General features: G+C 35.5%; 1 protein-coding gene across 1 annotated transcript in view; it reads right to left on the bottom strand.

Moving 5' to 3' along the window:
• Positions 1–2097: 2097 nt before the first annotated feature.
• LOC116167958 overlaps positions 2098–26292 on the bottom strand; it is a 117835-nt gene continuing 93640 nt past the window's right edge. Inside the window, exons 3-5 of the mRNA XM_031483583.1 lie at positions 19131–19342; positions 18889–19022; positions 2098–7183 (exon numbers count right to left, since the gene is read on the bottom strand). Coding sequence (XP_031339443.1) covers positions 6872–7183; positions 18889–19022; positions 19131–19342 — 658 coding nt within the window. The 3' untranslated portion in view covers positions 2098–6871. The remainder of the gene's footprint in view (positions 7184–18888; positions 19023–19130; positions 19343–26292) is intronic.

Genomic DNA, 26292 nt, shown 5'->3' on the forward strand with positions numbered 1-26292 from the left:
TTTACGTACATACTGTTACAAAGTAAACAGGGTGAGTATAAAAAATGAAAAAAACACAAAATACGGCAGCATTTAAAAATTAAATTTCATGGAAAAGCTAAACATGTAAAACTCAACCGATTTTTTCCACTTTAAAATTAATTTTGTTCTGTAACGCAACCCTTCGTTATAATTTAAGCGAGGAAAATAAAATTTGAATTAAAATAAATCATCTTGGCGTTTTTCACTCAGACAAAATGCCACTTTAAAATGCAGTATGGGTAATGCAACCATGAGACTCAATTTCCTATGAAAGACAGATGGTAATCTTATCCCTAGAAACTTTTACAGGTGAAGTCACACTGCTTAGGTAAATTTCAGCGTTACATTTCTACAATCTCCCAAGTTTCACTTTAGACATTTATGGAGTTCCCGATAAACGCGAGGAAATCAATTTCAAAATAAAATTTAGAGGGTTAAGAAAATGTCAATTATTGCGGCAACTAACAAAAAAAGGAAGACGCATCAGAGAAACTGGCGGAGTGTAAATGTTAAACCTCACATAATACAAATAAAGCTATACAGAAACAATGAAACAGAACAAAAGGCGAGAAAAAGTTAGCCAAACCTGCTAAACTTTTACTTCGACAGCATAAAATCACTCGGAGGGAATTTAGTGGAGAAGCACGAAGAAAATAATCTCAAATAAAAGAAAATGATTAAGTTTTCGTTCTGACGTGCGAGTGTTAAGAGTATTAAGCGCCAATTTTCGTGAAATAACATTAAGAATCACTTTGCATTTTCAAATTTCTACCGCTAATTTACTATAAGTAATTAGGTTTGAAGTTGAGAGGAAAACTGTTGAAGCGTACTACAACGAAAACTTGTTATTTACTTGGTTTTGCGCAATTTCGTGCATGCAACACTTACCAAAATATTGATTTTGTAAGTACCTCGAGAGACTTTGATATAAACTTTATAGGCATTTTTTTAGAGTAATTTGCTTTTCAGTTTTGTGGTTCGTTTTCCTTCGCTACATATAAATTGCACGCTTCAAAATATGTTTAAGAGGAAATTATTAAGGCCAAAGCACAATATTGAATTTAAATATACGAATTTTGCAATTTACTACCTTATTACTGTGAGCGAAGTGGGCAATTTCGCCTTAATAACGTTGTTAAATGAGTATATTCAAAATTTTCTGAAGAAGTTACGTTACCTCAATTAATCTTCTTTAAACATAATGTACCCTTTTCAATTTTTAATCTCTGTTGAAGCCAATTAGTATTATATAATCTAATTTCATATGTGACCTTCCCCAAAGTTCCTATACCTAAGTGTCACCAAAGGAGGTGGCAAGATTTTTCATTGAAAGGCGTATACAAAAAACCCTCAAGCTACAGTCTCAAAGTAATTTTCTCGATTTTCTACTGTTATTGAGCATCGAAGGGCTTTTGTTTGGAAAATTTCGCAATATAAGCAGAGTTAAGTGCGCCTTGAAGGCGTTCTAAAATGTGCGTTACTGCATTTATAAGTGCTAGCTTTTCAATAAAGCTGATTTATGACAACGTGGATGGCTGAGAAAAACCAAAGTCGATTTTTACATTATTCGTTATTACTTAAATATAGTCCATTCGCACTCATATTCACACTTTATACATGTACTGTCGTAAATCACGGTGTTACACGAATTTTTGGAAAGGAATTTCAATAAGTGGTTCATTTTTCATCAAGTTTACCCAGGTTGAACGCAATAAAGTGAAAATTAAACAAGGCATATGCTTAACATCATCAACACGCCATGAAATTTCTTTGCGCAAAACTTTCGCCTTTGTATTAAAATCCGGTTGTTATCTTACAAACATTAAATTTTAAATAAAGTACAAAGAAGCCACATTACCCTCGCTTTGTAAGTGGTGAACAAAGACACAATTAGCACTTCATTAAGTAGGTATCTTGAAGTAATTTCAAATAACAAGGTGTAAGCCTTAACTTTCTGAAATAAGATATGCAAAAATGACAAACGTTTCGTACCTCCTTGTGAGAAACTTTAATTTAGTTTGATGTTAGGGGTGTTGATGTTATTTCTGCGTTGCGTATATACATAAACAAGTAATTTTATATACCGTTTCAGCTACGGATATTTTATCGGGAGTATTTTAAACTGAGCTTTACGCAAAAGTTTGACATAAAATCGCTTTTATTTTTTATTAAACGTTTATGTGTCGCGAAAATTCAAAGCGGCGAGTTTCCCAATTCATTTGGCGATTCACTTAATTTTTGTTTGTTATTGCGGCATAGGTACTCCATTTTTAATTAGAAAAAGCTGTCGGGTTTGCACGGATCTGAATTAAGGCTCACTTTGCATTTGACGTTTTTTAATTATAATTTGTTATTTAATATAAAGGCTCTATTTCACAAATGCAGAAAACGTCTCTCTTTATAAACAACTACTAAGATGTGATCCTCGTCTCAGAGCAGATTCTCCGAACAACATGCTATTAAAAAAACTTTCTCCAGAGGAAAAGTGACTAATTGGCCCGAATTTTACATAATTTATCTAAAAAGTGGAAAGTATAAATCTCTTTCATGACAACGTGTCAACGTTACAAAATCTATATAAATTTTAAAGTAAGTTTTCACTGAAAGTTTGTAATTCCCGAGAGTTGAAGTGGAATCGCAGACCTCTACTGGAATTACATCGTAAAGAACTCTTGGTAGTAAAACAGCGAATGTATAACATCTATCCTAGAGTTGGTAAAAATTTGCAAGTGTCACTTTATTTTAGAAAAAAGCTTTTTTTACGCGTGGACAAGGATAAAATAGATGAGGCGTAAAAATAAATCTTCCGTGCAGATTGCGGAGGAATGAGTAAAGCAGACGATCTAGAGTTAGGTACGCTGCTGTTTGTCGACTTTTATTGCATATTAAATGGTGGCGCTTTGATTGCCGAGAACTGCGCCAAAATCCGAGCATTAATGATAACACGAAGCTTGATAGTAAATGCACTTACCATTGGAAAGCACTTGCGAACGTGCACGGAAAATCTAATTTTGGCCATTGTCACGTTTATCTGTTCGTATAATAACAGTTTGCAGGAAAAACTTTAAACTTTATCAACATAAAATTCCTCCACTCGAAGCAGAAACTATTGGATAAAGGAATATTTGCGGTTTCCAGACGGTATGGTGATAAATCTACAAAATTAACGTCTTCTGTAAGGAGCAAGAGGGTTATTTCACTTCTGCGTCGATGCCTTGACTCCCATGTTCGTTTAGATGATGCATTATCGTCTAGTGCCTTTCATCCGTTCGCAATCAAGGGACGATAAAAAGTTTATATATGGCGGACTATGAAATGAGTACATGTCGTACTCTCAGGTAGCTACATTATTTTTGGAAATTCAAACAGAAGGTATTTTCAATGTTATCCTTATCAGTAACACATCCAATCAGAAAGTTTAGAATTTTTTTCCGAATTTTGTCTAACGATATGTAAATTTTGACGTTTTGAAGTTAGGATATAAAATGTGGCAAACATATGTTTCGGTCAGTATATTTCTTTTGTCCTGGATAGGACCATTTCCCTGAATGAGCTCTGGTGTTTTACTCCAATTTTACCTTTGTTTTGTCCTAGCTTTTTTCCGTGGCCCAAAATGTCCTTGGGATGGCAATACGTGCAAAATTGGAATGTTTGTTTGTTTTATTTGATTTTAAATTATCTTTTCAACGTGTTGTTAATGTCAAAAGAATACCTTAGGCCTTTTTTTTGATTCATCAAATTGCACATAATTTTGTTTTAATCATGTTTATTTTTCCTTTAGAGGTATATTGTGATTTCGTTTTGGTTCAGCAAAAAAGACCACTTAGTGGTCGAGAAGGGATCTAGGAGGCAATGCGCCCTTATTTCGCCTCTCAATGGGGAATTAACCTACTACCTTTTATTTCAGTTTTTAATTTTTTATATTAATACCATTACAAAAGTGTAACGACTGAAGGGAACTTATTTCAAATCATATACAACGGAATCCAGGAATATTCCTCTTTCATTTTATTTTCTTAGTTGAATGCCGAAACTCAACTCCCGGCTCGGAGGATCTCCCGTTCATTCTGCTCACCCTCTGCTAAAATATTTCTGATTAAGGCATTCAACTACCTCTTTGCATCTGGAATGCGTCTAGCAATATGGTCAAGAGCTTTGGTGGTCCCAATTCTGAACCCAAAAAAAGCGCGATCCGACCCCCATCATTAATTGATGCAGATCTGCTCAAAAATCTTCAGCTTCAGTAACACTTATTCATCTGCATCGTTTCAAAAAATCATTCAAAACTCTGCCCTACGTATCGCTCTAAGCGCTTTTCGCACATACCCTGTTCACAGCTAGGCCATAGGCCCTCGAGCTTTTTAACTCGTCGCCCTCGAGAATATAAACATCACTATTATGCCCTTAATACATAAATAACTATTATTGACCTAATTTTCACCAACCTGACGGGGTATCCACGTAGAGTTAGTAGCTAGTAATATCTGCTGGCTATTTTTTTTCACTTGCGGGACAAATGTTCCTAAATTGTTGTTTAAACTTTACTAGTGAAGAATTTCATATATCTATTATCGTCTTCTCTGTTATGTCAATTTTGGCTCAAATTTCATATGTTCCTTAGTTTTTCAACAATATTTCATTCTGAAAGACTATATCAATCAAGCTACCAATATAATATTGCTAATTGTAGTTTGAAACTTTGCCTTGTCGAGGAGATAAAAAATGAAATTGGTGATAAACGACAAAGAATAACCACAAGCAACCAACAAACGGTGGCTAATAAAAAATTAGAAAAACTCTAGTACTAGATAACTATATTTTGAAAATAGAGAGAACCAATAAAAGGCAAAAACCAACAGTATCTGCCGATCAAAAAAAGATAACAAACACAAAGTTAATAATTTAAAAAGGGTACGTTGACAGTACAAGAAAATAAACGACGAAACATAACGAAAATACTGTCAAAGTGAAAAATTTCTGCGTCAGCATAACCTACACTAAATCAGTACAGAATCCAGCACTTTATAGTTCTGTGGTAATAAATTTCTCCAAGACCGAGAAGAATATTTTGAAGAAATTTTTGAAGGAAAGCGTGTGTCTGTGAAAAACTTTTTTAAAGGAACTAAAATCTGAAACCATCTTTGTGAGAGTGTTAAAAGAATTTTTGATACTTCAAGGGCGGATTTTTTCCCTTTAAATAATCGCTCAGTGAAAGTCAATTTTTCTGGTAATACAGGAGGTGAATACTAGCTTTTTAAAAAGAACTAAGATCTGAAACCTTCTTTGTGAGTGTGCTAAATGAACTTTTGATACTTCAAGGGCGGATTTCTCTCCTTTAGACAATCAAAGTGAAAGCCAATTCTGGTAATTCTTGAGTGTTGAGAATTAATTTTTTTTAAAAGCCCTAAGAACTTTCTTTTTGGGAGTTTTAAAAAGGTTGTTATACCTCAAGGGCGGATTTCGCCCCTTTAGCCAATCACTAATTAAATGCCAATCGATCTGCTAATTAAAAAAAATCAACCGCAACTTCTTGAAGAGAACAAAAATTTGAAATTTTTGGGCGAGTATTAAATAGGTAAATGTTTATTACCTCAAGGGTGGATAGCGCCCCTACAGACAATTGCTAAGTGCCAGTGCCAATTCCTGTAACAAGAGATTAATCGTAACCTTTTCAAAGAAATGAGAATTTGAACCCTATATCTGTGCGAAGTGTTAGATGAATTTTATTATACGTTAAAGGTGAATTTCACGCTTTTCCAATCGGCACATGTTCCCTTTGGAAAGTAATGTCATGGGTAATTAAACTGCTGCTCCTTTTTGTTTAGTTTTAGAAATCTTGCGAATTCTTCTCGTTGCATCTGTCTTTAATTTATTTGGATATGATATAATCCGGTCATCTCCCGAATTCGGTTCATGTTTCAGTTAAACTTGTCTAACAATTAGACCCAGTGAAGGGTATGTATTTACATGCAGTGATATTTATCAAGAAAAAGACATAGGGATAGGAACTGTATTGTTTTACCCTATGTATACTTTTAAATGAATGGAATAAATTTTATGAAACCAAAATAACTTCTTACAACAAATAAAGATCTGACTCTCGTATTAATTAATTTGAATATTATTCCTTTGGCTTCACAAAAAATAAATCGCTTGCGCTCCTTAAACTGTTACTATACCAAATGACAATATCAAACTTTTTTCCTCCAGTTGAATCGAAAATAAAAATATGATGCCATTCAAGTACACTTTTCTTCTGTTGAAAATGGTTGTAATTGAAGAATTGGAGATTGGAGAAACTCTCCAAAAATGTTTACTATATTATTTTGATACACCAAGCCTCCTTTGTTTCAGTGATGTTCTCAGTTTTTCAAATTTTCTGGTGAAAAGCCAAGAGCGCTAAGAATGTAATACGGTTAATGTAACTGTAAAGAACATTTTGATTGTTATAGCAATTAATGAAAAATCCCGACTAACGTGTAGAAAAATGACTAAACTTGGACAAATTTGGATGCACAATGCAATGTAACTTGAATGTCTTTAAGCTGGCAATAATTTTTCGATTCTTTTAAATTGATAATTACGTAATTGGTGAGGCATATTAGGATGCAACGTTGTTACTTTGAAGTTTAATTGCTAAGAGCAACTAATTCGCTTACTACCAACTTGATTACTGAATCGCCAAAGGAAATCGTATATTTCTGCACAAGGAGGTAATCCACAATGTTAATAAAATTCACCTAACTTATATCTATAAATTCCTCTACTATACGCGATTCGTTTACTAACATCCTCCAACGCATTTCATTTAAAAAATAATCTACACAAATAAGAAACAATGAGAATAAAGTCACCATCTTACTGTAGTAACGAGGAAAAGTGTGATCCAGTGGTGTTGAAACGGTTTCACCGACGACGAATTAAGCCAGTGAAGTTTCTGGTTACTGACAACCTGCGGTCTGTGTATCTTCAAAGATATTGTGTATGATGTTTCTTGCGGCGGAAAGGGTACACCGGGTAAAGTTGACACACAACGTAGCTCTATGTTGTCAGTATCCCCCTGCGTATACTTGCGGTTTACTTGGAAGCGTAAAGAGACCGATCGAAACAGCAAACCATCATTGTCAGACGTTCTCATCTCCTCGATAAACTTCTGAGGAGCCTGAAATGGGAAAGAAAAGATAAAGCGAATGTTACTTAATAGCGAAGCTTCCGGATCGCATTTCGCAAAAGTGCAGATCAGAAACATTGTTATGTATCGTATTTACTTTACACGCTTATAAAAGCTCCTTTAAATACGTTACAACGTTTTATTTCACCCAACGGCCTTTGTTTCAAAGACATTACTTCGCACTTAATAATTACAAGCTTGTTTCGTAGTGCACGTGGTGAAAAATTGTCTTACGCTAATTTCGCTTAATGCAAATAAAACATTTTACGTTTCCCAATTACACCCCCGAGCATTCGTACACACTAATCTACTAAAAGCGGTTGTTTTATAATTGCTTCAAAGTTTGTTTCTCAGCTAATGAATGGTACCCAGGTGCAATTATTCATAATTCCTTGCTTTCATTAGTATTAATAAACACAAACAGACGTACATAAGTAACCAAGTAGAAACCTTGTGAAAATGCATCGACATAAGGTCGCCGTAAGGTTTACAGCGACGATCTTTAGTTTATGTCAGTTAATATCAACGGAAGAAGTACAAGAGGAACGTAACTCCAAATTGGACATTATTTCCTTCGTGGATGCTTGTAAAAATTTGATTTCTAACACAGGACGCCCCTGTTTTCTTGGAGAATAGGATTAAATTGGCTTAGAAACATTAGTCAGTAATTGGGTAGATACTTAGCTGCAAATTCCTCAGGCGAAGCTTTTCTTTTCATTATGAAATGGCGAAGAAAGTTGACATGACAGATTTTCCATTGCGGCTTATTAATTGATGTGTGAACAAGCAGGCCTAAGTTTTTTTGGCGATCCTCGCATAAGTTTGTCAAGTGCTAAAGTTCTAACTTCTGTAATTTTTTATTTAGAACTGCACATCGGATTCTTTATCTTAGATTCAGCGAGGATTTTGGTGGATCACATTTGTGTAACAAGTTGTTTAGCATGAATACGTGAATTGTTTGTCTCGAAAAGCTAACCACTTAATTCTTTGTTTCATCTTGGTTTAACACGCGTTTTCTTGCCAACATTCATATAGGCAATAATTTACCTAGATACCAAATAAAACTGTCAAACGTAAAACTGACTTAGGGTCGGTTAAGCATCCGTGTCGATCACGGCGACTGAACACGCCGATATTAACTAATATTGCCCAGATTAACCTGGTTGTAACGCAAGATTTTTCAAATAAACCATTATTTCCATTGGAATGTGTCTGTCAGGTGGAAAATAATGCGAATATTTTCCATTAACAATCTTTAGTAGTCATTCATGGTAAAACGAGAATTAATTAGTAATTGCTTCGCCGAACAGCGAAACCTTGCATTCGTAAAATTTCCGTGCGGCGGTTACAAAACCTAATTTCAAGAAAAGCGACAGAAATATAGATATACATCTGAAAAGCCAGATGAACTTGCATTATGTAGAGTACTTTGAGATTTGAGCGTAAATTCCTTTTCGCATTACAATGCACTTAATACCGACTGTTAAATGCCAGGAGTATGAAGCAGCTTCAACGGCACTTGCACTAGAAAATTCATGGCGACCCCCTTTTCAGATTACATTTACACAAAGATTCATTTTTCGAAAAGGCTTTTAAGTTAAAACCTAGTGTACACGGGTTACTTTTGTTCCAAGGATTAGAGATGATTTATACGACACCATTTTTCGCACATATCGCCCTATATTGGATTGTTTCCAATTACCTACATAACAACATATCTAATAAGTTTTCTGATACACTGCTCGTACGAGAAAATAGAAAAAAGTTAGTTTTTTCGCAGTGACATTAAAATTGGTAATCATAATGATATCAGGCATTCTCCGAAGTTAGACTTAAAAGCGAGACAGTGAAAAAGTGGGAAGAGTTGACACCTCACTTACCCATCTCCCCAAGATATTATCCTTTCTACCGATTTAGTTTCGAAAACATGCTAAATTTCTAGGGATGGCTTCAGCTTCGAGGAATGATATTACACTTAAGGAAATTTTGTAATTGGAGTACAAGAAGGCGTAAGAGCTATTAATCCCTAAGGATATATGGCATTATACCGAAAAACCATAATACTAGTATACATTATATATTAGTCGTAGATAAATCATTGTTAAGCTTCTGACAATTCTGAAGCTCGATGGGATGGTCGAAGAAATCGCGCTCCCCGGATCTTGCACCAAAAAAAAAGTGTATTCGGGGGTAAGGGACGGAAGGTTGGATCGATTAAAGGAGGGAATTTGCAAGGTGAGCAGAGAAATAGAAGATTGAGTGATACAAAATGTTCTTTAGCGATTTTATGACCACCTCGAATATAGCTTGGTTGCCTCAATTTGATCACACCACTAAAAAACCAAAGGAAAAATTCCATGATAAATCCTGTCTTCGTCTTACTGACATACAGTGCTCATTTGAAGAATTATTGACTTAAAAGGAAATTTAGAATATCAAGTTTTTGAAAACCAATTATCTAATAGAACTACCTTACCTACATAGCTACCCTAACGTAATTCAATTTACTACTCTACAAACATTTTAAAGGATCAACCGCATTAAGAAGCGTCTGTTATAAAATTTGTAGGTTTTATTCAATTCAATCTTAGAACACTGCATTTTTACAAAATTGTCCTTTAAACCTTCAGATTTCATTCAAGACTAAGTTTTCTTTGAAATAAGACATTTTAAGTGCCACAACTATTCTATAGTGGGAGGAAAACATTTTGATTCTCAAGGTTAATGTTCTAATTACCGTGACAGACAATTTTGAATTCAGCCTCCAACCTTCAAAATAATAATGAGTTCGCGCCCTCATTTGTACATTTCTGTTGGGAAAAGTACAACAAAATGAATGTTAAAGTCTGCTATGATTCTTGTAGCACAACCCACAACCCTTTAAACGTGTGGTTGTCTATACCATCACTATTTACACAATTGCGTTTGTTAACTGCACGTACCCAAGTGTGGAAACAACCAGTTTATTTACTTGTAGCGCCCATAAGACAACTTACATGATTTTTGTATCACGTCATTTTAATGGCTTGATACGTCCTAGGAAAAAACGCCCTCGTATTTTCTATTGATGCCGTGTACGTATTTATTGTTTCCAGAACAATGCCTTAGTATGAAACACGAAAATGCTTTAATCTGTATTGCGAGCTGTATTTCTTTGCTGAAAGTTTTTGCTATAAATTGCACGAAGCGTAATGTCAACCTTCATTTGTAAGCAGACAAAGCGAAATAATGACAATCCTGTATAAACCATCAGCTTTTATTTAATAATAAAATTTAAATACACTCAAATTAGCATTATACCCTAATGTACCTACGTAACTAGGTAGCGGACTTTTCTACTTTTAAGTTAGTTTCTCTGAATACAGTCTGAGAAAGTATAAATCCCAAACAAAAAGCCGAACTTCGGAAATTGTCCGTGAAATCTAGTTTACATATCCAAGGAGGAAAGGAGTTTTCATGAAATATTTTGTTTTCCTGTTCTTTGAAATAAGGTGGAGTTTTAAATTGAAATCTGTACCAACAAAATTTAGTCAAAGTTTTAATGTCGTCGTTTTCCTTATTATACCCATACCGTTTCAACGCTTAAAGGAGACGTTTGGTTGAAAGCACTGCGTAGGATATTTAATGTGGTATATATCTGAGTATCAACGTCATTTAGGAGGTATGGACACTCACCGTTTCGGATTATTTTATCGTTATCACGTAAAGTATAATGTTTTCAATTTAATTTTAAACACCCAACTGTATCTTCATCTGTTTAATTAGCTATAGTAGTGAACGCGTATTCATTTACAAGCAAGCCACGAAAAGAGTGTTTCAAGAGAATATACTTTTAACATTTTTGTCAGGATAGTACAAAAGCATAAGATGCTGAGGCACTTTAAAAGTGCACATCAAAATGATAATGAAATTCATTTACATTTATGTCGCAAAAGTTGCAACGGTTGTACCTGACTTTAAGTAATTTTATTTCATGCCACTCGAACAGAAGCTACTTATCCGTACTCACTCAAAGTGGAACGTTGAGTGATTACAATAAAATCAAAAATATTTGAAAGGATGCAAAAACGCCATCCAAGGGAGGACGTACAATACGTATATCGGGGGAAAATACTCGTAGCACCATATAAAAGTCAACAAGGAAATACTTTGAGATTCAAACTTCAATAGCTTACAGTTAAAAGCACACATAGTAAAACATCATCGAAATTTGAAACGGAGTATTACTAGAAAGGGCAAATTGCAGTAAACTCAATCGGAAACAATCTGAAATGAAAAATTCCTAAACGAAGTTGAAGAGAGGTTCCCTATTATTTACCTAAGTTTGCACTTTAATATTACCGATTCGAAATTACTCTGTGGTATACAGACAGTCGTCGACAAAGATTGTATTCAAACATTGACATCTTTCCTAGTTTATAGAAATTTCCTCTACTGTGCAAGTAAGCGAAGTTGCGGGGATGTTCCCATATTGTGTTCTTAATTGAAGAGCCTACATAAATTTTAAGATTAATTATAATTAAGTTGGGAAAACCACTAATGTTGCTTATACTTAGCATGTCGGTGAAATAGCAAACTTTGCTTTAACTGTTCCTTGCCTGTACCATGATCACCTTACATAATTCGTAACTTATTTGGTAAATGTAGGTCAATTGATCATTTTTCTTGGAAAATTGTGGTAACAAAAAGGAAATTATCATCAGACACCGCACTTATATATTGAGTAATAATTCCCCTCCCAGCGTTTTATGAGTTGCCCCGGCCGTGCTCCGACATCTATCGGGCGTATATAAGGAGTGGAGAACTCTCCACTCATTCCCCTCTTAGCGTTTCACTATTTTCGTGACATTTTATTTACGCCACCTGGCCTGCCACCGGGCTTAAAGAAGTTTCACTTCAAATTTTGCGAATTATATACTCCATGTTTTATGTATTGCTCCATGTATAAGTTTAAGTAATTTAAATAATATGCAAAGACGATTGTTTCTAAAACTTATATTTTTTAATTTTTTCTTTGGACTCGATTTTGACTTTATGTCATCATCAGGCCTTAGCTCAACATAACTTGATATGAACGAGTGATATCGTAACTGTCCTAGTGGTTACAGGCTACCCTTAGCCTAAGGACCTCAAAGACCTCTCTTCTTACTTCTACACAACCCCCTGTTCGTCAAGACAACTTGTATATGTTGGGTTTCCAATTCCTACGTTCAGGAACACAGGGAGCTGTTCTGGGTAGCTATATATTGGAGATCCATGTCACCACTGAATTAATTAACTAAAACTTGGTAGAATACAAGTAATATAATGATTAGAAATATACCGGTTGGTGCACGGTAGGTAGGATTCTAGGAACATAGGGATTTTAACATGGGAAATTAGTTTTATGCAATACCCCTAACTGGGGAGTGGGGAGAGCGCGGTATTATACTCTACTTTAATGAAGGGACAGGTAAATTATTGCCAGAGCGCGATCTACAATCGTTACTCTGACCAAGGAACGGCAATGTGGTACTTAGCACCAGGTCAAAGATTCTAATACCCCCTTTCTGATTCGGTTTCTGCTTATCTAGTGTTTGGAAGGAAGTGGGAATGTAATGGTGGGAATATCAACAAACATGACGTCTCCGAAACTACCGCCTTTTCCTGATAGAAATTTAGATTAATTCCAGGAGTCAAATTACGAATTAATCACATTAAATTTCACATCTTTACAATGTCAAAGATGAAAATCTTACCGTCAATTGAGTGAAATATAAATTTAAGGATTGTGGACGATATAGCCATGGGTTGTATTGAATTATTTTAATTGTGTGAGGATGTCTAATATGTAAATAGGCTGAAATTGAACTAAAGTTACTAAATCATGTTAAATATTATATTAAATTATTGAAATAAAATGACAAAATTAAACTTACATAATATATTGGAACGTGTTGTGTATTTGAGGTTATGTATGTCAGTAGCGTGCGGTGTAAAAGGGGGGTATCATTTTAAATAAGTGATTATCATTAAATTGGATGATATACCCAAAGAAAAAAGAAAAAATATCAGTTTTTAGCAGCAATCGTCTTTCGATATTATTTATATATTCCAATTGGAAGTACGTGGTCTAAGATGTTAATTATTGTTCAAGCAGTAAACGCGAGATTAGTCCGGGTTTTGGGTTACCAGAGCAAACATTACGCAATAAAAGAAAGAAAAGTGTAAACTCGCTTTCAAAGGGTTTGTGGCATAAAAAAGAACCCAGTGGCGATTATTGGTATTTTATTTTTTATTGGAACGTAAAATTTAACAACGCGAGTACCCTTAGTTACATTTAAAAGCGAAAACAAAGCGTTGATGAGAATTAATTCTAACGTCACTGTTTCATCCACGCAGAAAAAATAAGGATTATATTATATTATAAGAACCGCACGCGGTCAAGGGTAAACTAATTAAGCGCGGCAGTATATTTTCATTACCATAAATAGCTATTGTTAAAATTCAGTATAATTGTTTGCTGTCCGTGAAACCAAAGGGGGTATTGAACTCAATCTTCATAGTCGTAAAAAGTGCAAAATTGTTACCTAGTAAAGATTTCTCTTGTTTTGGGATAATATAAACAATGTTTCGATTTCTCGTAAATCTCGTTGGCACCAAACTTTTGTGTTAATAAAATTGGACCTTGTTAGAGTGGAAGGTTCCACGACCAGAGTAATTAAGACCCACTTTCGTAAGGGACATCATCAGGAGAAGAAAAGAAACGAAATAAAAAAAATTAAAATAAAAACACAACACGGCTCCAGTCGGAAATCACTCGCAAAATTGTGACTGGCCCGTAACTCTTAACTGCTAGAATTCACTATTAAAAAACTACTCCCAGGGACCATTTGAAAATTCACCAAAGAAGTAGCTGTAAGGAGGGTTGTATCCAGCCTAATTTTGTATCAAAATCGTCTTATATGAGGTAATCTTAAAAAAACATCGTAAATTATATTTGAGTGAAGTAAGAAAAAACTTTGAACATTTGAAGCCGTTTTGATATTCATGTATTTTACTCGGAAATCTACTACAATTGGATTGGTTAGATAATAGAATAAGTCAGTTTAAGTTGGTTCATTTAAATTTTACTAAAAAGAACTTCCAATTTAGTGGGTTCATTTATGAATATATTTGAGGTCTATTTTGTAAATTTATATAAATGAGTAGTACTATACAGAGGTACTTTATGGCCGCAAATGTATACAATAAAGAGACCTTTATCAATCAGTCGGACATAATAGTTATTTTCGTAACAATAATTTTTGTAATGCGAGATTTTTAACTGTAACGCTTGACAGTTTCTCGTTTAAGGAATCTTACGGTAAGCAGAAGACTAATATGTGTATAAATTAAGAAATAATGCAGAAATTTTACTGATTATTGACGTAAACGAAGCGCCGATTACTATTCTGAATTAGCTATGTAATTAGCTTATTCTGAAACCAGAAAATTTGCTTGGAATTGGACTCGCTACACCGTTTGACTAGTACCGAATTTCTTTCTTTTATTATTATAACGCACGATTGATCAGGAAGGGTTGCGTTTGTATTTATTTATAAAAAATCGAGCAGGTACAGCTGACGTCTTGCACGAATTCATCTTACCTCCTTCGCGCATCCTAAGTAGCTTTTTTTATCATCGTCGCGCTTTTTTGCGGTAAATTTGTAAAAGTAGTTGGATACGTTTGTCACGTAAACAAAAAGTTAAAAGTTATGTAAAGAGTCAATTGGTGAAGCTCGTAAAGGGATAAGTTTGAATATCAATTTTAAAGATAATCGCAAGTTTGGCGGAGAAAATTGATAAGAAGTTGCAAGTTCATTGGACTAGCGAAATTGTGTTCGTGCTATCAGCAGTTGAACGCTTCATAACGTTCTCTTTTCTGGCGTTCTTGTTGACAGATAAGATATCCCCGCCTCTACACAGCTTCTATAAGTTTTTGGGTTGGATCTTGCCAAAATCCCTTAGAAAATTATCAGTTCGCGCTTCGGGGATGAAACAAAATATTTGCATTTCTCGCCGACATATAAGTAACGCGAAAGCAAAAAGTCTTTGTGCGGAATGGATGAAAACAATCGGTAAAAAACATATCGAGATTTTCAATCATTTTTCCATTTGGGAATATGAAAACTCGAAACTAACTGCGTGCCATTTCATATTCCAAGGAATAAGGGATAAAGCTCCTACGGTCGACTTTATGTTTTTAAAACAAGTTACATCATTGTCTATTACCATAAAACTAATACCTCGTGGAATAAATGCAAAAGAAGGTTTGGTCGTTTTATTCTCAAATGAGTAAATATGGAAAGCTACCGCCGGTAACCCGCACAAACGCCAAACATTTACATTCTTACAAGGTTTGTTACAAATATATCGTAATTTATTCAGAAAGTTTGACCCCTTTTCTTATTTCGCCCGTATCTTATAAAAAGAGAGCGCAGTTACTTACAAATTGATTTTCTGCACTAACAAAAGATGTATAAGAGTCTTTAGGGGTTCTCTTGTATTGTACATCGCAAAAGTGCGCTACAACGTGAAATTAAATATTAAAATACATAGTAATTTGGTTAAGAAAGTAAAGGAAGTAAATATATAAAATAGGGATCAGTGATAAAAGTAGAACAAGAGTTATGTGATATGCATAATCTGAATGTCAAAGAAGCAAAAAAAGTAGTGGCAAAAGAAAACCAGTTCAGTAAGCAATGTAAGAAGTAAGAAAATTGGAGATTGAGAACGATACTGAATCAAACAGACAGGACTTGTTGTTCATCGAAATACTGAACTTTAAGATTTTTTGCTTAGGATATAAAATGTAAGGAAAATTGCAGTAATTCTTAGGTACACTTTAAAGTGTTGGTGGTTTGTTATGACAATTCGAGAAAAACTATTAAACCCTTTTATTAATTGCTAATTTTACGCTGAAGAAAGCCTGACATTTAGAAAAAAAACATCGTTTTTTGTTTAGAATGTATTCGCATTGGTTTAATTTGGACAGACCTTGATAGTTTTTGTCGTTCTCTGATCTGATGGTGTCATTTTGCATGTATAGTACTTATTTTTTCGTTTATTTTGCCTTAAATTTGAACTAGGTTGTTCCAGCGAATGTGAACAAATTAGTGGATTATTGCACCTTGTCCTACCTTTTCTAAAAAACTACTTAATAATTTTGAATGCCTTCTCTTTTTCCCGCCTTCATTAACACATACACTTCCTTACAACGGTCTTCCAAATACCTTTTATTGCTTGCCTGTTGTGTATCCGTATTTATTTTATTTCTTATTGCTTTGTACTTTCCTTTTCCTTCGACTGTATGGTATTGTTTCAACTCCTTCTCTATTTTCTCAATAATCTCCTCTGTTATCCACGTTATTCTAGTATGTGCTTTATGTCGACTTATTTCTGTTTCTGCGGTTTTTATCATATTAGCATTCAAGTTCAACCATCTTTCCTCTATATCTTCTATTCTTGTGATTACCGATATGTTTGACTTTTCGCTATAGGCCTCTCTTACTTCTTCCGATTTTAATCTCTACCATTTGTGACTAGCTGTCCTTTACAGTCTTTTGGTTTTGAGGTCACATCTAGCACTAAATTATGACCCACATCTGGCTCTGTAAAATCTGTGCAGTCTTTTTTTTAAGTGTTCTAAATTCTTGACTAGAATATAATCGTTCTGGTACCTTCGTCTTACGTCTATCACCTGGAGCTTTCCATGATGCCCCGCATGATTAAACCATGTGTTGCATACCACTAATTGGCGCTGTATGCATATTTCTACCATCTCCTCTATCATTCCTTTCGCCAAGGCCAGACGCCCCACTAGCATGTCCTCTTTCCCTTCTATCACTACCGCATACACATAAGCGGTAACTCTTTGTCCCATATCTTTACTTATCCTACCTGTACCGGGTCTTCCTTCAATGTAGCCCGTGTGAATCACACAATAATTCCAGAAGTCACTTATTCCTAGCAAATCAATTTTCATTCGTTTCCAAAATTAGATTTTCTAGCTTTCTACATTGCAATAAGGTTCGCACATTGCAAGTAGCTATTCTCCTCCTGCTATTATTCTTTTTCGTACCTAAAGCGCAATATCCTGCAGCCCTCACCCGGAGATCCGTTTGGGAGACCTTTACCCCGGAACATTTGACAAGAACACACTTCATATGAGACATTGTGAAAAACTGCTTACTCTTTGGAAATCTTAGGATCTTTAATGTGTAATCCCTTTCACCAAGACAACAACCAAAACTTGAGAAATCCCCTTACTAAGGCCATGACCTTGTGACGTCACAAAAAGTAGTGGTGATAGTATCAATGTTCTACTAGTAAGAACTTTGAGGAAACTGCACCGGTTGCTTGGTAGGTGGGTTGGGTTGTGAAAGAAGATGGCAGGACGAGTTGGCTTTATTTTTGATTTTACAAACTAAAAGTTTTAACACATTAGGGTAACTACTGACTTGAAAGAATCATACCTAAACCAGGCGCTGGCGTGGAATAATTAAAAATTATTTTGACCAAAACCACAAGGTTTTAGAGTAAAATTTTGCTCTTAATTGTGGCTACGTTGCAATATAAAATATCAAATTCCCTTTCCTCTAGGTGACATTTCCAGCGCCTGCTTTAATTACGGCAAAACAAGTTTGTACATTCGGGCAATACCCTCGTATTTTTAAACTTTACATTTTGAATTAGATTAAATGAAGTTTCTGCTACAAAACTAAAAAATGCTTAAAAAATAAAACCAACGAATATAGTAACAATATTATGGCGTGTAATTTGTGCGTCGGTATAATTAAAAATCTGACGATTTTCTCGTTGTCGTCAATATTTTATTTGAATTTTGACGACTACAATACTCCCCAATATCTGTACATTCAACATTTGCAGTCGGAAGGTGTTGGAGTTGGAGTTTATTAAACTTAATTAATCTGGAATGTATCAGACTGACAGAGGGTTTCTAAACAATCAAATATTTGTCATCACATTAACAAATTAGTTATTAGTTATCTTGGATATCTGCATAATATGCAGTGATCAGCGAGCCCCTACGTTACATCAAATAGAAATGTAAATGTTAATTAATGCAGAAATATCACTTTATATCATCTGTAAGTTACGCAATATCTACTACCATCAAATATAAAATGACAATTCCCTTAAAATAGTATTAATGCCTAAGTAACGCACAAGCACATTAATTTAACTTAAAAAGGCACCGTGCACTGATCTGTACAATTGCGATTTGCGCTAAGAAATTTGTAGGTTATTTCACTGGCTAGTAATCCTCTAAAACGCGTTTTACATTCTGAACGTTTTTGTGAAAGTTAAAATTCTCTGACCCGAGGGCATGCGCAATAGGTGCTTTTCTTGAAAGTGAAATAGCTTTTGTGCCATTAGATGATCATTATTTTGTATTGACAGGCGTAAAGGCAGATTATTGAGAGACCAGATATGAAAAGCGTCGATGTAGCCTGCATTTTTTTAGGTTGGTATTAGCAAAATTTCACTTGAAAGTGAAATAAAATTGCAGAATGTAAAGGGCATCTGCCACTTCAAAAATGTCCGGGAAGTTATTTCACTTTCGGCTTTCAAGAATTAACTTTCAACATGTAAAACGTGCTTTACAAGTTTTAATTGTTTATATTGTGGATATATTTTAAATAATAACTCACCGGTTGATTGTGGATAAACCATGTAACGATGGCAGCGGGATCGGATGGAGAAGACGTACAATTTGCGGATAAAATATCCCCTTCATTATACGTTTCTTCCAATCCCAGTATTCGTGGTTTTTCCTTTGGTAAAGCTGCAAGGGAAGCCGAAATTACCGCCAAAGAAGGGGAGAGAGAGAAAAAGAGAGTTCGTCGTTTTATATATATAGAAAACGTATCTGAGGATTTACTAAATAACTTACTTGCTACCGTAATATTGTGGGTTTCAGCAGCGAGACGGAATGTAGGTGCTTCACTGGACACTTCGCAACGATAAGCTCCATCGCTGTGATGCCTCGTGAGTTTGGTTAGTTGAACCTTACAATGTATTCGATCGCAATCAGTGTTTTGAGGGGCCAAATGAACGCCGGATACAGGAAACGTCATTATGTGGGGTTGCTGATGCGGCATGTACCTGTCGATAACAAAATTACATTAGCCCCGTTTGTTAATTATTAACAATTACTGTAGATCGTAAACTTGGCGAGAACATATAAAACTCTTGCTCGTGAAGGGAATTAATTTTGGAAGTAATTACTTCTACACTTTCATTATACGTTTCTAAAGCTTTGGCTCTTGTAGAACCGGTTCAAACGTAAATTTCTCTACGAATTTTGTTTGTGAAAAGAAATGGTCTCTTTGAGGAACCAAATTTAAAGCTCCCTCTTAGATTTGCATGTACGAAATGAAGTAGCTTTTTGATACTCAAATTGTGGAAAACCATATTTTTGTATCTGCAAGTTTTATCATAAATTTATACGTCAAATATGAAAACGTAGAAATTATTTGAGCTCATGTAATATTAATGAACGAAGTTTGAGATTTATCACCCTCCGCGTATGCTGCGATGTTTCTATTACTTGAATATATATTTTTGGCGAAAATGGATTTCGTCCAAAGAATGGCAATTAGAAGATGTCGGATAAATTTCCAAGCACGTCCGACGTGCAGTAAAGCATCGCAAATGGACATGGGCGAAAAGCGCCACTCGAAATTGAAGGTGTAATACGCTTTAGCGTGTTTTCCGGTTATTGGTAATGTATTTTTACTTGAGTTACAAATACATGATGTAAGTGAACTTAATGGGTTTGAAACCCTTTGTTCCAATGTAAACTGCTGTACTGTTGTAAGTGTACACTAATTTCAGAGGTAGGTGCTTTTTTGTCAAGTCAAGGTCAAGTCAATTGTCAATAGAATCGATAGTTGAAGTTTTCCCTTCGAATTGTTCACTAATTCGAACCCCTATCCTCGATTCGAAGTTTGTTAAAGCCCTGGAAAGCAATCCACAGCTGCAGGATGCTGCCCAAAGCTTTCAAAATTTTACTGGACTACAAAGAATATTCTCCCCGAAAGATTCACCCCTGAAAATTCGCCATCGGAATGTTCGCCCAGAAGATTCATCTCCGAACATTCTGTTCATGTGGAATTCACACCGCCGGAATACATACTCCTTTGCCGGGAACTCGCTCCAAAAGGGAATCATGATCGACTTTAACAGATGATTCCTTAGAAACTCGTCTCTGAACTAACTGCTATGCAAAACCTGTTTGAAATGGTAGGTTTCTCCATAAAGGTCTCGCTAGATTTAAGTTTACGGGGGTTACAGTTACTTTATGCGCTATATTGTCATTTGGGTTCAATAATGAAACCATCGATAGTATGAAGATTCGTCCCTCTGGTCAATTCTCCCTCGGGAGATTCGCCTATGAAATATTACACCTCCAGAGTGTTCGCCCCTGGAAGATTCCTTCCGGGAAGTGTTAAACACAAACAATTTTTAAGGGCATTACAATTTTTTTAATTCTTAAAAAATACGCTAACCAAACTTGATTTCCGCCCTTGGTCCAAACATGGGTATGGGTTGGTTAGGTGGTTTTGAAATGCAGCCCCTACGGAAATTGGCGTGGCATCCACGGTAGTGACGTTACTTTTCGGAGTGGTAAGACGATTTGGTTAAGTTCCCACCTAAGAACATACTTCCGGCGAATTTTCCGAGGAAAAATCTTCTGGGACCAAAAACCCCAGACCCAGAGACGAGTTTTCTTAGAGCGCAGTGAAGCTTCCGTGTGCGAATCTTTAGCGGACGGATTTTCCGAGAACGAATCTTTTGGGGGCGAATATTCCGGGAACGAATTTACCGAGGCGCGTTTTCCGGAGCCTTCACACCTCCTTTACGCCTTCTTCAGTCTTCATTTATATCTCCTTCAGGTCTGATATCACGCTTCGATTGCGACTTTTCTCTGACCTGCTTTCTGAATGCGTCTTTCAATAATTCCTTTTCTTCACAGGCATTCACGTACCTTTTCTTCGCATTCAACCACTTTACAATCTCTTCACAGCTTCATCGCCTCTTTCAGGTTTCCTTCAGTGTTCATTCACTCCAAGATTACATCACACCTCCTTTCCCATACGTCTCGCATTCTAATTTGTTTGAGGGTCAATCTAGTTTTCAATTATCTTTTATTTAGTTCGTGGTGAATTCTTATTGGTGCATCCTTAAGGCGAGTTGGAATGCGCATTTTAGTTTTATCATTTCACTTCCTTTGTCATTACGAATACGTTAGCAGACGGATACGTGTTTAAATGCAAAATCTTTAAGTATTATTTTTGGCAATGAACCGGATTTTGTGTAATACTCGAGTTATGTTGGATCGCGTTTAAACACTTTGCTCTCATCGTGGAGGATTCAAAATGAATTTGGTGCATCTGTAAGTACGACCATTTTCTTTAACCACGTGTTACCTTCGTACGCTCTAAAATTTTGCCATTCGAAGTTTGAACCAATTAAATTCGTACTAGTATTGTTTTCTAAATAACCCTCTTCGTAACCGGAGGTATGTTACATTTGGTGTTTCTGAAGAAATTTAGTATGTGATTTCTTTCAGGATTGCAGCTTCAATTTTAGTTCACTTCTAATTCCAAGTTATAATTTCATGTCCACGTTTACGTACGGGTTTGAGTTATCAGTTAGTTGATTATGTTTTCCCTCTCGTGCGGGTGGTAATATTAATGTGCGACGAGGATTGGCCGTAACCTCGTCTGGATGAATTAGCTACAATTCAATCGATTATTTACAACGGGATACAGGTAGGTATATCTACGGGAATATAATTCCGAACAGCTTTCCCTTAAACTTGACTTTCAGGTTTTGATCGGTAGGTAATCTGATACGCCTCTCCTCTCACGTATTTCCTACACCCTTATTAGACCACATTCGTGAAGCATACCTACTTTTTGCATCCTTCACTTTCTCCGCATGGTTCCTTTACGCCTTTTCCGGTATTCCACACCTTGTAACCACCACCACGCATCTTTAGAATTGATTTTGGACATATAGAACATAGAATTTAGAAACCGTGTTAGATGGAATGAAAGATAACTTGTGGTAAGGCATGTATTTTCGAGAACCCTTAAGATTCGACTCTGAAATACCTACTTCGTGCGCTTTACTCGACTTTACCATTTCGTGTAGTTAATTTGCTTATAAATTCATTGTCTCTTTTGGAACTCCCGTCGTAATTAGTGTAATTCGCATTACTTGCATACAACAACGTACAAAGTAGAGTGGATGCAGTGATGAAATCTTGTGAAGTGCTTTATACAGTCTAATTTAAAATGGAATTAACACCAGGTTGAATTGCTGATAACGTACGTTAAACTAAAACCTAGTGAAATATTTTTAAAAGTAGCATATTTAATTCTTGTCGTTTCACAAATTGTCAAAGGCAGGTGCATGTCAAATATTCACGTTAGCTTAGATTGTTACAAATCAGGGAGTTTACCAAAATTCAGTCGAACACCGCGCCTTCCATACATTCTTGACATTTCACCACTACAGGCAGAGAACAATGCATAACTTGCCAGGACAAGTAATAAAGACAATCTCGAATTTGTATAATTGGGAACAATTTACCAAAACAGAATTCTGGCGTATTGCGAGTCGAGGTGAAGCAAATTTGAATTGCAAATGAGAAAATAAAAATGGAAAGGAAATGTTTACACAACAAATTATAATGTAGCGGTTGATGCACGTTTCTTTTCGGTAGATTAATCGATACATTGCAAGGAAATGCCAAGTTATGGATAGAAGCGAGCTTTTTAGACGGCGAATGAATTGCCCGAGCATGAAAGTATCAATTTATGATCCATTCAGCTTCAACTTCTAATCGGCGGAAGGAATTAACATATAAAACTCTTTTTTCGTCGGTCTTTGTGTCTTTTTTTAAATGTTTCTATAAATGTCCAGTCTTGTTAAGTGAACGGGATAGTCTGTCTGAAATTGCTTCAGAATGCATTGGCCGTAAAGAAATGTGTTTGATACTTGCGACAAAAAATTCATTTTCTCCCTGTCTAAATCGACAGGATTTATAATAATGCAGAATTTTGGTTGATAATAGCACACTGGGCGAGATCTTGTGCGACAACAGCTATACTGAACGTACTAGAAAACGAAAACAAGGAATGCATTTGACCGAGACCTACGAATAACAACTTAAAAATATCGTTTATAATAATAATAATCATATTTATTCCAAAAAAAAAATTTTTTTTTAGAACCTCATGGCATAGATTCAGCAAAACGCTGCTCTTCCATCTACACCATGACAAAATAGAGAATATTTGTACAGAGCAAAACAGCAAAAGAAAACAAAATTATTTTAGAATAACTACTTACTAAGTATAGTGAAATGATGAATGAACAGATTGAAAGATAAAAGACAATACGAGCAGGAATAATCAACAGTAACACGAAATCAAATTAAAGAGTGAAATAAAAGGTTAAACAATTGTTTTTTGAACTGACGAGTTGGTAAACTCTTAAGAGGCGACGGCAATGCATTGTACATCACAGCAATGGTGTAGCTAAATGACCGCTCAAATAGTGCTGTTTTATGTTGAGGGTTAGTAGCCCTCTATGCCTAAGGTTTAAATTGTGAATGTCAGTCCTAAATCTGATCTTATTGTATAAGTATGGTGGCCGCTTATCGGAAATGATTTTATGAAATAAAACAGCATTATGGAGATGCCGTCTACTCGTCATTGATAGCCAATTTGCGTCCTTTAACTTATGAGTAATGTGGTCATATTTAGAGATTCCGTATACAAAGCGGAGACAAGAATTCTGAACACGTTGAATACTATGCGTTGTATCATGGGTAATACAGGATGAGTAAACCGGGGAACAGTGAGCAAAATGTGATAACACCAGAGAGTTGCATAACATTAACGTTTGAGCAAGGTATTCTAGATCTTTAAATATTTCTTCGCATTGGTGCCAAAGATGACAGTCGAAACTAGTCGCTATTTAAATTCTCAAATTAAATTAACGTATAGGGAAGGTTGTGTGTTTTACTCAATAACGATTCTTCAATTCACGTCGACTCCATTTTGAGTTTTTTGCCGCAGCATGGATACCTCCGTTTCATACGCAATAAAAACCACTAGCTTGAAAATTGCAAGGTCTATAATTTTTGAGTTGCGTAAGATTGATTAACGACTTTAAAATCATTTAGGATTGGTAGTAGCAAAAGACCTTAACTAATAAGCAATTAAACCTGGCGATCAATCGGCCATTGTGTAGGTGAAAACTGATAAATTCAAATAGGAGTTACTCAGAAAGTTATTAGCTTTGGTCTTGATCTGAGCCGGAAAACTGCACATTCCGAGCCCTGCAAGCTGTTCGAAATAATAGAATTGGCGAGGAAACCATTAGCGCAACAGTCTTCACGAGGCCCATAAAAGAGAACTTAAAAGAAACTTAAATTTCGCGGTTAAACCACAGTGCAATCTGTCATTATCACCATGCCCGAATTGCGGCAAGTTCCATTATTTACGTGTGAATATTTACGTGTATCGTACATAATATAAGAGACGAATACTGCTTAAAGAATTCAAGAGAAAATGGTTAATTTTGAATGGCAATTTCGCAATTTGTATATCACTAGAATAGCCTCTTCGATTGAGAAGGTTGATTATTCCAAGCAAATAATAGATACCTACTTAAATATTTTATAGCATCAGCACCGTGGTAGGACTGGATAAATTCCAATTTCTATTGAATTTTTTATGATATTAGAGGAAAATTTGATGTTACCATTATTTAAAATGTGATGATAATAAGCAATAATATAATACTTCAGAGAATCACTAGTGTTTCAATTCGAAAGACAATAATTAATGGTGGCGCAAGTGCGTGGGAAAGGTGTGAGTGTCCTTCCGAACATTAAGCCCCTTTCGCACGTGTTACGTGCTTTATTCTTTATACGATCGTATTTTATTAGATATAAATTGTTGCAGAAAATCAATTCCGTAGGTGACCATTTCATTACTTCCGAGCTTTTAGTGGTTAGCACCAGAGCAAATAGAGAGATATACGCGGCCATAAACCGAGAAACGATACATTATCGAAGGAAAAGTGATTTGGTGTTGTGCAAATATGCATGGGCTAAATTGCTTCGCAATAAATCACCAATAAATCTATTCGCAATGGGATTCTCTTTAGGTACAAACACGCAAAATTCTGCCCTAATTACGGCGAATGTTGTGCATGCATGCGTACGAAAGGAATGATGGGAGTATTTCTCAAATGTAAGTAATACGATAGAGGGATTTGCAACCTAAATTACTAAGGATGTGATTCATCTTGCCCTTAATGTCGTGAATAATGAGGTAGCATAATTTGGAACTGATGTACGAAGTTTAGCGTTGCTGCTTACATTTTCCGCAATTGTTTCATTCGCCGAATTGAAATCGATCGTTTATTAATCAGGAAAGGAAGGTACGAGTATATCCATACAGTATGCTTAGATAATCATTGTACATTAACTTGGTTTACATAAAGATAATGGAGCGCTGTGTTTACTAAACCCCAAAACACTAACACGTTAGCTCGATTTTGTGTAATTGATCTGATTTGGGATTTGCATTTTTATCCTTTATGTATAAGGTCCTTAAACTTGGATCAGTGGATTTTTTCTTTTCTGATATTTCAGTTTCTTCATGGTCGTCGACATCCCACGAGGTTATCTGGTCGAAGAAACGTCCAATTGCTTTTGAGTCATTTCCGAAATTAAGTCAGTCTCATTTGCTTTCCGGACGCTTATGTCCAATTGCATAAAAAATTGACTTGTGCTAAAAATATGGAAATTAAAAGAGACGTTTGGATATCAAAGGTATTGATATTGGGTAAAGCAAGCGTCTATCCACATATACAGTGTGTGCAAATAACTAACCACTATGCACATTAATTTACAGATTTATTCTGTCATACATCCAAGCATGAACCTTGTCTGACACTGCCAAACAAATTCGAATTCGTTCCGTCCTGGTAAGAACGCCTGCGAAGGTAAGTAATGGGTTCAAGCA

Source organism: Photinus pyralis, unplaced genomic scaffold (genome assembly GCF_008802855.1).
Source record: "Photinus pyralis isolate 1611_PpyrPB1 unplaced genomic scaffold, Ppyr1.3 Ppyr1.4_LG4, whole genome shotgun sequence".
Taxonomy (NCBI): domain Eukaryota; kingdom Metazoa; phylum Arthropoda; class Insecta; order Coleoptera; family Lampyridae; genus Photinus; species Photinus pyralis.